The sequence below is a fragment of the Nesoenas mayeri genome, assembly GCF_963082525.1.
Source record: "Nesoenas mayeri genome assembly, chromosome: 18".
Taxonomy (NCBI): domain Eukaryota; kingdom Metazoa; phylum Chordata; class Aves; order Columbiformes; family Columbidae; genus Nesoenas; species Nesoenas mayeri.
In genome coordinates, this window is record NC_137566.1 from 11,060,055 (window position 1) to 11,073,609 (window position 13,555).

The window sequence follows — 13,555 nt, forward strand, 5'->3', positions numbered from 1 at the left end:
ATTAGAACCAGAGTCCTCAAATCTGACGTTCAGCTGAAACAAAGAGCGTTTAGGCATTGTCTTTTTATTGTTTATTTAATATGAATTTAATCCACTTTTTATAAACCTTCTTTGCGTGCTTCTACGCAGTTGCATATGAAGAGCTTGTAAGTGCTCTTGCAGCTGTGCAAGGCTGATATCAAATGGAGCCCTTACATAACTTTGACCCAGGGATGTTATGTACACGTCTGCAGCTCCTGAGCGTGGCTCAGAAAATACACCCCCCAAAAAACAAAATACAAACTAAGAAAAGCCCGGAGGCCTCAGGTCGTTCCCTCTGCTCAATGTGTCTCCCAACCTGCACACGTTGTATTTTTGCTTCTCTCGATGCAGACACATACACATCAATATTCTCTTGCACACATTCACATCTTCTCTCCCACACACTTTCTCTCTTTCCCCAGCGCTCACCCACACAGGGTTTTACTCGCGTTCCGTCACCTTCTCTGTCTCCCACACACAAGGAAAATCCTCCTAATTATATTTAAGACATAACGGCTCTGCGTGGAAAAGGATTTTGCACCAAGAAGTGACAGGGGGGTCAGCTGGAACCTGCGGGGGGGAACCCCCTTGGTGCTGCCCTTGTAGAAATAAGGGAGTTTTGCAGCTCTGCTCGGTGTTTCTCCAAGAAGCTGCTACCGTCGTGTCGCCAAGTTGCTCAATTCCCTGTTTTACAGTGAAAATAACACACAAACCTTATTTTTAAGTTAGCGAGCTTTACTTAGGAAATAAATAAAATCATAAGAAAATATGAATGATTGTAATAAATACAGCACTTGTCAACATTACACGGCCATGAAAAGCATCATATTTTTAGGCGTATTACTCCAGTGTGGTTACAGGGTTTGGCACATTACTGCAAAAATAGCTTTCTGTCCCTGAAAGAACATTTTAAACATGGAAGAGAGAAAAAGACAGAGAGAGACCAAGAATATCGAGTTCCTTCCCAAACAAGCTTTGACGGGTATTTGATTATGGGGTGATTTTTGTTTTGAAATTGGATACTTCATCACAACTAATTATTTTAAAGGGTGCTGTCAGGATAGAAATGGGAGATTTGCGAAGTGTGTCCGTGTGGCAGCAGACGCAGCACACGGCATCTCAGCAGCTCGGCTAGACGCTGGCGTCTCCCACGGGTCACAAAATGCAGGTGGACAAACAGCTTCTCCTTCCGCTCCTCAGGCAGCGGGCGCGATATCGTCTGTTCCTCGTGTTTGCCATTGGGAAATAGTGCAAAGGAAAAATGAATAAAGTGGATGCAGAGCGGCCTTTCAGTCGTAAATGCACAGCTGGTTCTCATGGTCCCGGGCACTGGAGCTGAACAGAAACTGCGGCACCAAAACCCAGCTCAGCTCCACCGATTCTGACGCAGCTGCTAAGGCTGTGCTTTTTGCTTGCTGCTTTTTGGGGATAAGGTGTAACATTTGGAGTTCGCACACATCCAGCCATTGCCAAGCTTGACTTGCTTATAAAAAAGACTAAAAATTAATTCCTTACCCCTATTAAAAAAAACACAAACCAAACAAATAAAACACAAAACAAAACATGTCTAGTAGCTGCTTCTGTTTTAGCGACAAGACTTAACCATCAGAGCACGGAAAAAGAATCAAGCGAGGAAAAAAAATCAATACTTTCCAATAAGTCACTTGCCCAGAAGGTTCAAGAAGTGACGGAACACTTGAAAACAAAGCTCCTGAGGGGTCAGGAAAGCCAAACGACTCCTTTGCAAGTACAAGAGGTCATTTCCCAAGGCACAGTGTAATCTGGTCACCGACTGCTGACGCAACAGAACGTCTCTTTACAGAGCACATAAATACAGGTCTAAAATAAATAGCAAGAAATAAATCATCTGGTATAAGGAATTCAAGCTGCAAATGTGACCCACAACTCACAGATTTCAGGGTCATCAATAAGCACAGACAGAGACACCCGATGGGTGTCTTGGGAGATGAATCTGCCCTTGTTCCTGCTGTCACCCCCAGCCAAACCAGGCGGGTGTTGATGAAATAATCCCAAATCTCATTGGCAACAGCCACTCGGGGGCTCTGGGCAGACCTGGGCACACTCAGCAGCACAAACTCAAGCAGAGTCTTCAGCTGATGAGATCGATTTGGGAGCTCGGGCTCTGGGTTATGTGTGCGCACGACAACGAATACAAGGTCTCAAGCTGATGGGGTTTTTTTCTTGTAAACTAATGAAATTCGGTAGGCGATTTCCAGCCACCCACATTGCGGGATTTACTGGTTTGTTTCTATAATGCATTTAAGGAAAAGCGTGTCTTCTTTCACATAGGCATATTTAGGCGACTGCAGTTTGGACAGAGGGAGGAACAGGGGGCAGCCGCTCGCAACGTTCATGTCGTTCACAGGTCTCTGGAATGAAGCAGAAGTCAAGTCTGGGCGAAACGCATCAATAATATGTTCCCTGTTATTTTGGTCAAGCAACATGAATGTAACCTGAAAAACAGAATGTGAGCATGAGGAGTTACTGAACTGAGAAACAAAACAGAAAATATCAGAGACAGAAGTGCAAATGTGCTGCAAAAGCAGCTGCGTGCTCTATCGGTAATTAAATAACAAAATATAATTGGTGTTTTGCAACCTGCAAGGTCAGTTAATGCGAACCTGGGCGATTGGAACAGTTCCCAGATGAAGTATTTAAAACTTTGCCACCAAGGAAATCAAATTAAATAAAGTAAAGTAAGGAATCATTGCTTAGTAGAGAACTGCACAGTGTAAAGACCTTTTTCCTCTCTCTCTTGACAACTTATACAAACCCCAAGTTTGGTTACAGCCATCACATTAAATTTGTTATTGTGGTTTGGAATCAAAACAAACAGCTCAGCTGTCTGTACGCAAATATGTACAAGACACAACCTAAATATTAGTATAGAATCTCCCCACCTCATTACCCCTTTTATAAACTCACTGTTGTTTCGCTTGAAACACAAACTGTATGTCATAATTTTTTAATACAGTGAGGACTTAGAACTTTGATTTCTATTTTCTTTTGGCCGCTAAATGCTAGTAAGGCTGTTTATATGAAAGGCTCTCAGAATTATTACCAGGAAAGCAAGTGCTAGAGCAGAGACCAGCACCTTGTGCACATTCTCACTGCTTTTCTAACCACTGTTGCCATTGTCCAATTGCACTTTTAAAATGAGGAAAAATGAGATCAGGATCCCATAAGACATCTATGGCGTGGTTTAAGTAGAAGTGGAACCTCGCGTTTCTAACACCTGTGCTTCAGGCACCAAGTCATCATTCCCTCATCAATTGATATTATCTGCATATAGCCAGAGCCAGGAAAAAGCGTCTCTGGCTTTAGCCCAGGTGGACACAGGTTGGGAAACGTCAAACACCAGCATTCCGGGGCTTGAAAATCCCGCAAGGCCATGTATGGAACCCCAGTAGGAGCAGCTTTCCCTGTGTGTGCATCACTCCATTCAGAGGCAAATTATGACCTAAGGTTGAGTATGGCTAATAGCTGTCAGAGAGGAAAACGGGGAAACGCTCCAACCTGCACTAAACTCAAGAGAAAACGTCCCCTTGTGTTCACCAGCAGAAGTCGCGGGTTGATGCTGGATCGGGTACAAAAGCGCCGCCCTTCTTACCTTGTGTCTGAACGGCCATGGCAGCAGAGCATCGTAGTCTCCTTTCATGACAACAAAGAACAGGGACACGTGGGTCCCTTTGCCGGTCCCATCCCCGTTCAAATACACCCGCAGACAGACCTTGTAGCCGTACTTTGCTGTGTAAAAAGCTGAAAATCAGAACTCCTCATTAGTAAAGCTTCCTTTGAAAGCACATCATAATGAATGTACATGAGAAAAGACAGTGTATGACGTGTTTTGCTATCACAGAGATGAGAACAGACAACTCAGTACACCCCGGTGATTAGAAGCAATGAAAATCCAGCACTTGGAATCCTCTAGTGCCTCGTGTCTCGGTGAAAATTAACTGTTATTAGCCACACGAGCATATTCTACCTAATCAAATTACTTCTCCCATGGGAGGTAAGTGCTGCAGATGATGCCACAGGCATCATGCTGCGGGTTAGACGAGATGGATCCAGCAGATATCAGTGCAAGGAGCTACAGTGGAGGGTGAAGTGCAAATGAAAGCCCAGAAAAGAAGACAGCTCAGCAGAGGAGTGCATCACAGCTGCCCTGAATTACAGGCAGGAGAGCATGAGGTCACCCTATAAACAGCATCTTAGCTTGAGGAGCTCTCCTAAAGGACCTCCTGGCCACATGAGCAGAAACAAGCATCATTCTAGAGAAATACGTGGGTTTTCTAAAGGACTGGAGTTTGCTAACACACGTATACGCCCTGTGTGTTACCTGGTGAATACAAACTGACTGCTCTTCCAGTCACAGAGTCTTGTAACTTCCTGCCAACATCTGTTATTTTCCACAGAAAGACCCCATCATAGGAAGCTTGCTCGGAGAACACGAGGCTCTTGTGAAGGTTGCTCAGGCCTGTGTCCTTCTGCGTCAGGCACCGGTGCAGCTCTGCGATCTAGAGAAAACAAATCAGTTCTCAGCCAACCCCCCTCTCCAGGCTGTTGTGCTGAGCATCAGCAGAATTGCTCCAGAAACCCCATGTTCTGGGGAGTCTCCTTTGATTTCTTTTAAAGTGACAGTTACGTATCAACTCATAAGACAAATAATTCAATAGATGGTTGTTTGGTCCTCCAGGGATAATGCTGATTTAAGAGGATCCATCAATTAAACAACTGTCTTGCTTGCTCACAGTGTGGCCATGGCAAATTCTGAACACTCAAAACTCTCAGGAAAATCTAAATACCTAAAGAGGGATTTAGGTACCAAATATTAGAGATCTCTATTTGAAAATTCATACCAAATAACAAAAGGACCCTGCAGATGTGTCCAGAACTTAACACTTCACAGTTCAAACTCCTGTGCCCATCCCTGTCCTGATCTCTATACCACCTCTCTCTGATATGTGTAAATATTTGCTACCTGTAGAACAAGCACAGAGGCAATGCCTGTCATAACTATTTACCTTCAGCTCAAGGCCTCGTATTATATTTTGATCGAGTTCACTCTGTCTCCGAAAGGCTGTGATTTCCAAATTAGAGGTCTCCACCTCTTTATTGAGCACGGACACGATATTCTCAAACACGTGCAGCTTGTTTTCTAGCTCAGAAATCACTTTCTCCTTCACGAGCTGTTGGAGAACAGATTCATCCTCAGGAACAGAAGGCCCAGGAAAACAGTCTTCCTCCAGGTCCTCACCGAGTTCCAGCCCCGCTGGGATCTGCAGGTCAGGGATGCTCTTTCCTGCACCGTTCACGTTCAGCCCTGACTGTGGGATGAAACCGTTTGCAGCTTTGGCAGCAGAGCACAAGCTTGTCTGCAGCTGCTTTATGTGCTGCAGCAGAAGCAGCATGTGGGGCCCAACTGCAGTTTTTTCATGGTCTTTCATCTTCTCTTTGCTTCCCTGTAAGAAGAAGACACTGTCAATCCCCTCCATACAACTCCCATAACTGGCCTGGGGGCAAGTCAAGCAACATTCTACAGAAAACGAAGCCATATTCTACAATTTTTTGATTAAACAGGATGCCAGGCAGTCCCAGCAAGATTCTCAAATAAGCCAGTATTTAGTACACACGCCATGCACAAAACGTAAGACATCTGCCAACTAAAATGCATGGAAGACCTGATAGTGTTTTAAGAGGCATTGCCTTGAAGGGAATATCCAAAACAGCGTAGAACAGCGTATCTGATGAACCAGCAGAATGGTAATAAACATCTATTTTTATCTGAAGCAAATGTACAGTGAAGGATAGAGTATCACAGGCTGAACTGCACACGCTGTGTGACCAGGGCAGTTCCAACATCGCTGCTGGGCTGTTCAAAGCGGGTAGAACTTCCCTCTTTTCTTACAGACGTATTTAAATCAGGAACACAACGGCTGGCTCGCCCAAAGCACCGAGCGGAGCTGTGCACCTTGTGAGCCCTTCCTGAAGGCAGCCAGGCCACTCACCCTAAACGAGCAGCCGACTTCAGAAAAACGACATCCATCCTTGTTCGTTAAGGGTGTAGAGTGGTTCTGTTAAAAAAAAAAAGGAAAGAAAATAATCAAATACCAACTGAAGGTGCCAAAAGCCAAGTGGGCACCACAGTGAGAGCACCAAGCACACAAAAGCTGTATTGCATTCACTCATCTGTTCCCTACCTTTTCCTTTGGTGGCATCTCTGTTTGCACATGGTTTTGTTCTTTACATAAATTGCCTTCACATGAATGTTCCTGTCATTAAAACAAGAAGAAAATAATTCAGTACCTTATTAAAATAATTGAGCATATTTATTCAGGGGTCTCTGAAACAAGAGGAACAAGAGAGGCATTATTATTCCCCTGTTTTGGGGAATGCTGTTCCCATTTTACAGAAATGCAACAGGCTGTAGAGTTCTCTGGTTTCTTTTTAGAGGAAATAACATTCAGACATTGGGGACTAAAGAAGATCTGCTGAAAGCGGGCGCTGCTGTCCCCTGTACAACCACCTGCAGGCTCAGAGGTGCCTCAAGCTGAGCCTCTAAGCTCATCGCACTTCTCAGCCTGGCAGGCGTGTTCAGGGACAGATCTCCAGATATAATTATATATAATATAATATATATATGTAAAATACAGACCTGTTAAGTGAAAGTACAAAGCGTGATCTTTCACTTGTGGGGCCCAGAGCTTTTGGAAACTACTTACAGACGCTTTGCAAGGTCACCCTGGGAAATCCGATCCTAGATTGGCGATGGACCAGTCTTGCCCAGTTCAAGCCATAGTGATGTGCACACAGACACACTCTTGTGTGTACACACACATAAAAATGCAGGTGGGTTACAGAACAGAAAGAAAATATACAGGAAACCCAAATATAAACTCCTTTTGCACTGACTTCATATAGTTTGCTCAACATGCAGACCCATCTTGCATCCTGCTTAGTAACATTTTGAAGGCTCAAATCCAAATTTTCCATCATGATGTGCTAATGCAAAATGCATTTACTGCTAACACGAGACTTCCTGCCATTTCTGGCTCCGACAGGGTAAAGTAATCCCGCCACTGCTTCACACAACTGTAATATGTGTATTTAACACAGCAACTGTCGGCTTTCAACTCATACTGTTCAGTGGGCTGGTTTTAATCTCTATAAACGCCTTTGCATGACAGCAGCCTAGAACTTTTTGGATAAAGCCATTGCAGGAACCTTCAGGTCTCCCCTGCGGAGTCCTGAGGTTTCTCTTTCCATCCTCAGAAACACAGCCACAGGATTTTCTCACTCTCTAACTCATTCTTTAATACTCTACATCTCAGCTATCACACAAAGCGTGCCTTTCTTTTCTTCCTTTCCGCTGTTCGACTCCCTCAGGTTGCTGATTTCTTGAGGGTGAGAGGTTTCTTTAAAATATGGAAATACAAAAAGCACAAGACCAATAACTGATTAGGTAAGATGGACAGAGTGAGAGTAGCGCCTAAAACTAACTAACGAAGGCAGGCAGAGAAAAAACAACATCTTAAGGCCAAGCCCCTGCTTGGTTGCCATGGTTTCCTAAGCAAAAAATTAATTAGCTGATAGCTAACTGGAATGAGTGGGAGGAAAAGAGTTCTTCCTTGCAGGGAAATGAGCCGGGCGAGGTGGATCTGCAAAGAGCAGGTGCTGGGGAACTATGCGGCTCAGGTTTTGCCCCCAGCCTGCACGAAGGTTAAAAGGGATTAAGTGTTGCCACCTTCTGGTATTTATGATCTCTCGGAAACATCCACTGCATGTAGCTCTGGTAAAATGTGTCCGGGTGCAGATATTCTCTCTCTGTGAGAGTTACTCAGATGCACATGCAAAAGCTTCCCTAGAAGCAGGTTTTAGTGAGAGGGCTTTATTCTTACCCCAGAGGGACTGTTACTTCCATGCTGAGTAAATCTCACAGCTCAGTATTTGGAAAGGTATAAATCTGTGACAGTTACAACATGCAAAGCTGTTCCCTCCTACTTCAGGCTACGTTTTTGAGATACACGCTCTTAGGCAGAAGCTGAAACATGGGCCATGGCTGAGCACACGGGTATTTATTTCTGTTGTACCATCAAATACAGCTCCAATACATGCATGGAAAAAATAGCAAACTCAGGACAATTAAATATTCTCCAGGTGCAATCTATCACAAATGTTCTGATGGATTATTCGCGCCATTAATATAAAGACCTGATTTGAAACAGAGAAATGGTCTTACTTGGTACTCACTACTGGACAAGCTCCGCTTACACTTCTGACACATCGTCACATTATTAACACATCCATTTTCCAAATGATCTGCAAGCTTCTTTCTCATCACCATGTGCCCACAGCCAGTGTGACAAGGGATTAAAGCATATTCACACAAGCTCTGATGCTCCTGGAAGTCAAAAGTTACAAACCAAAATGTAAACTGCAGGTAGACATTTAGTTATGAACAGTCTCCATTCTGCCAGCCCGGATCTTTGCTTTGCATTTCTCCTCAGCTTGGGTAAAGTCCCACTCCACAACGTTACCAAGATTACTGGTGAAAAATTCACCAACTTTCCTGGGGCTTTTTTGTTAATTCTTAACTTAAAAAATCCCCAAAAAACAACAAACACCTTTTGATAAATTCAAATATGAGGTCTCCCTTGAACTGTCTTTCTCTTCTGCTTTTGTTTGAAAACAACATGATCCTCGTCCCAGCTTTTTCCCTTGTCTTCAAGAATCCCTAGCCCTCAACAAGGCAAAACATCAGCGTTACTTCTTTCACAACTGCATCCAACAGGTCTGCTTTCATTTTCTTAGAAACACGGTATTTCAATAACAACTTGTCCCTCTTTCACGGCGGGTCCCGGCGGCCCCGTGTCACAGGGATTTAGTTTTGGAGGAGACGCTGTCCCCGCAGAGCGGGCTCTGAAATGCCAATCGCAATCACACGCCCAACTCTCAAATCAGTTTTGCCAGGTGTTCCTGCTGAGAGAGGCTGCAGTTCCCACCACTGCGAAGCTGCGCAAACTGGGGAGGTTTTTCCTTAAAGAGGAATTCACTCAAATAGAAAATTCATGCAAAATTAGCGAAGAAATGCAGCAGCATCTCAGATGCTTATCAGATGCACAGCAGACAAGGTACACAGCAGACTCCCCGCTATAAACGCAGAAAGACACCAAAATAAAGCTGCTTTAGTATCAGAATGATCTGCAGATTTTCATTATTCTAATTGGCGTGGCAGAGCCACAAATCTCACTCATTTAAATATTGTACCTGGGGCATTTCACATCAGTCTGAAAAGAATGATGGACACATTCAATCAATAGGAGTAATTATGCAGGAGGAAATAATTTCTCTGATGAACACATACTAAGGATGTTGCCCATAACAATGTCTTGGAGACTGAAGTATTCTGGTCTGTCAAAAGCTGCTTGTAGCATCCTTGCATTTAAATAAATATGTGAACTCACTGGAAAAAACAGTCATAGTTGATATGAATTTATGCAACTTTAATTTCATAAGCATTCGGGATGGTTTGGATTTGGTCAAAGTCCTGCTAAAGTTAATGGCATGTTTTTAGATATTCTCTTGGTTAATTTAAATAAACTGCCTTTAAACATACTTCGAAATTTTTCATGATCCCAGACCAGCTGCATCCCAGCGTCACACAGCGGACCTTGAGCTCAGAAATCTCTTTATTAATGGCAGCATCACCAAAAGCCTGAGAAGTAAACACAATAAGGAAAAACCCACTGGTCAGAAAATCCCCCAGCATGTGGTTTTGACATAGGAATAAGGTGACTGTGTCAAAATTTCAGATCTTGCTAAATCCCTTATTTAAAAATCCCAACAAAACCCAACCGTACTGCCATAAGACCCTCTAAGCCAACAAGTTAATCTTGGTGTAGCAGAGAAATAATATTTCTCATATGGTTCAAAAAGAAACTATTTGATGTGATATAAATTTACTGAAAATACGCCTGGCCGACTACAGTTATTATTTTAAGTTTCTTTTCACAGAAGCCTGAAATACATCACATGCGACGAATGTGCTGACAGGACCCGAACTATAGGGTGCTGCCATGTGCCACTCTTAATTAATGCATTTCATTATTGGGGCCATTAACACCTCCTAAACGTGCTGCTGAGAGGACGTGAGCCTGTTCTGCAGTGTGAGTACATTTCTGAGACTGTGGCTGTTTCCATTTAGCATGGCACTGTGCACTAAAGAAATGCAAACCATATGCGAGTGGGGGTTTTTTGTACTAGGTAGATTGTTTTATTATGTTAACCATGAAGAATTGTGCAATTATTATGCAAATTATGAAATGCTACACACTTTGACTGTTGCGTTTTGCACAATCAAAATAGGTGCACATAAACAGCATAGAAAATAAACATTAAGCAAAACCACGGCAAAGGTAAAGCAGAAGTTATCAGGAATAGATATAAAGAATCAACCCGCTAAGTGATCTTCATTGTTTGTGTTGTTTACAAGCCCCAGCTGTTTGTTGTAAGCTGATCTATGCAGAGCGGGGCCCTGTCCACAACAACCTCCCCGCGGATTGGGCAGAAAGTCCCAGCAGACGCACTGAGATCCCTCAGCAGAGACATCCCAAAGCTTTCCGACAGCTGACATTCCACACGGAATTCATGAGGGTTATCTGGACCTGTTTGTGGTTACGTGTTGCATGAAATTCTGTGACTGGGAAATTTAGTGCAGAATTGAGAGTTTTTCTAAGATATCACCAAGTTCAGCATTAACTGCAGATTCATTATTTTGTTGCAGCTGCTTCCTAAACTTTGCCTTTTACCTTATTGCCAGTTGCCTATTGGGTTTCCATTTCCCTAACAGATTTAGACAGAACGTGCATCTCTTGGTATGTAACCAGAAAGGAGGGAAGGAGCTGAGCTGGGACTGAGCCCTGCGGCCCAGTTTGTATTCAGGATACAGATCAGTGCAGTGATCTGCCTGGAGAATCACACACCAACAAAAGAGATCTGCACTGTTAAATTACAGACGAAATGTTTATTAGTGCATAGTTTTTATCAGTTATTATGTTCAGCTCTATGTTTTCCACTGTTTCCTCCAGATATACTTCTGTCAAAACACTTTCTAGGCGACTCAGCAGCCAACACTCCAGGTTTTTGTCTTTGGGATGCTCCACCTGTTCCTTTGGTAACACATTTGAAGGGTACAGAGAACCCTGAGATTGGAAAATCCACTAGGATACTTACTAAGGATAGTAAGTAACAGCTAAATAACATATTATTACAAGTAGGAAAGCACTGGTTACTTTGAGACAATACAAAGTGAATTATGTTGAAGAGTGTGGGATTTTATGTTGCAGAAGCTGACAGATTTGGAAAGTCCTAAGGCTTTAAATCAAAAACTGTGGGAAATCCAAATGACTAAAGCATAAGTTAAACATGTAACTATCAGCTGCTATTGCATTTTATATTTTTCCCTCCTAAACCGTAGTCCAGTGATGACTATGGAGTAGCCCAAAGAGCCCTGAATGATAAATGAATGAACTGTAAACTACAACTTACCCGTTCTTCTGCCAGCAGGCTTCCCTCGCTCAATGTGCTGCTATCTTCCTCCTTACATTTCTGGCAAATTGCATTTTTATTGTTTCTGGCAAAAGGAAAGAAGAATGAAATAGCAATCAGCCAGTATGCTGTAATTTAGGAGGTCTTTGTATAGACACTGACACAAATAAAACCACTAAAATTGGAATTTCCACTCAGAAACCATAGTCCCTGTTCATTTAAGGGCCGATTCTTGAACACACTGCTGTAAAAGAATCCTGCTGTTCTGTTCCTCAAGACTAGGACTAGGCCCATAAATCTTATCTGTATTTCAGCAAAATAAGAGTAGCCTGGATCATAAAAAATAATAAAGATGGAAACTTATTTTACCATGAATTACGCAAGAACACCATGTAGGAAAGGTAATTCGAAAGTATTTTAAAACAGAGAATTCCCATTTTCCCAACATCAAAATATAGACTTCAGATTAAAAAGATATAGTGGAACAGTGCAGAATTGAGTTCTAGAGAGTTAATACTCTACTGTATCTAAAAAGGGTTCTGATCTGCTCTCAAAGTATTTAGCACAGAGTTTTACATAGGAAAAGTGAAAAATAAAACTCTCCTAGGGATGTATTTCATCCCCAGTGCTGTTCAGCATCCAGGCAAATAATGAACAAACACAGAGTGAGACGCTCATCAGAAAAGCATCCATCCAACCAGAGCATAACTGATTTCACACTGTACTAATTAGCTTGTTTGAGCCAGTTTTCCATTTGTGCTGTAAGACTTGAGCGGGAAGATAAAACAATTCTGGTTGTGTTCTGCTGACAGTTTCCTGAATTCATTATTTATGCTGCTTCATTAAGGGGCTTTGCTATAGATTTACCGTAGTGAATTTACGCAAGTTGGTCAAATACATTCTTTTCAACACATTTAACATTATTATACATTAATCTTCAGACCACACGTGGCCAGGGCATTGCCTCAGCTTTTCAGGTGCCCCACACTGATCAGAGCTGGGACTGCAAGGCCTGGCGCACACAAGCTGGTTTATTAAGAACATCCACGGGAAGCGCAGTAACAGCCTTTTGACCGACGCAGCCACCGCTGCAGCCCAGCGCTGAAACTTGACAGCTGCTCTTTTCCAACACATCAAAGCCCAAGTCAGCTGGTGTTCCTGGAACTGTTCTGCAGTGTCACCTCTCGCCTGCGGGGCTGACACAGACTTTTCCAAAGGTTCTGGGTCAAGGCGGAATTGTGGAAAGAAAAAGCAGGATAGAGGCAGCTAACCAACCAAAGCGAATCCCCACCCAGCCCCTGGTTTTTGGGTTCTCCAGGACAACGAGTGTCATGTTTGTCACTAATGGCTGCAGCACCTTAACGTGGAGCAACCCAGCTGAGTTCCTAAAAATAAAACTCTAAGATAACATTTATTAAAATCCTATAACATCACTTATCAAAGGACTGTGAAGTCCCATGGAAGCACTAAGTCAGCCTTGTGCTAGTTCTACAAGGTTAAATCGCAGTCATTATCTCACACTTACAGGTAGAAAAGCAGACATCTGTCAAGCCCAGTAACCCTAACCCTTCCCCAGCCCGCAGACTTCCACACTGGAAACAAGGAGGTAGAGAGCAGCCTGCGATGCATCGCAGGTAAATACTTCCAGACAGTAAAACACCCATGGGCCAGGTACCCACAGACCCACCACCCAGCAGAGCAGCAGGTGCAGCCACAAACGGTGCCCCGCGGTGGGACCCTCTGCAGCAGGGACCTACCGTACGATCCAGGAGAGGCATGCTGAGCAGTACCGGTGCCCGCAGAGCGTCTGCAGGGCTTTCTTCAGCACGTTGTTGCAGTTGCTGCACAGGTACTTCTGGTCAGGCACATCCTCACAAATATTACTGGGATATCCAGAAGGAAATTCGTTTTCATCAGGAGAAGAGCTGGGGACATCCTGTGGGCCTCTGGTTGTTTTCTCAGCCAT

At 43.4% G+C, this 13,555-nt stretch overlaps 1 protein-coding gene across 1 annotated transcript; it reads right to left on the reverse strand.

Moving 5' to 3' along the window:
• Positions 1-2,276: 2,276 nt before the first annotated feature.
• Positions 2,277-13,555, reverse strand: TRAF1 (TNF receptor associated factor 1; the record flags this gene model as incomplete). Its single annotated transcript, XM_080355758.1, has 10 exons — positions 2,277-2,495; positions 3,653-3,801; positions 4,382-4,559; positions 5,067-5,504; positions 6,051-6,116; positions 6,243-6,314; positions 8,282-8,443; positions 9,659-9,757; positions 11,590-11,674; positions 13,347-13,555. 10 exons carry the CDS (start codon positions 13,553-13,555, stop codon positions 2,277-2,279), a joined length of 1,677 nt encoding a protein of 558 aa, XP_080211884.1.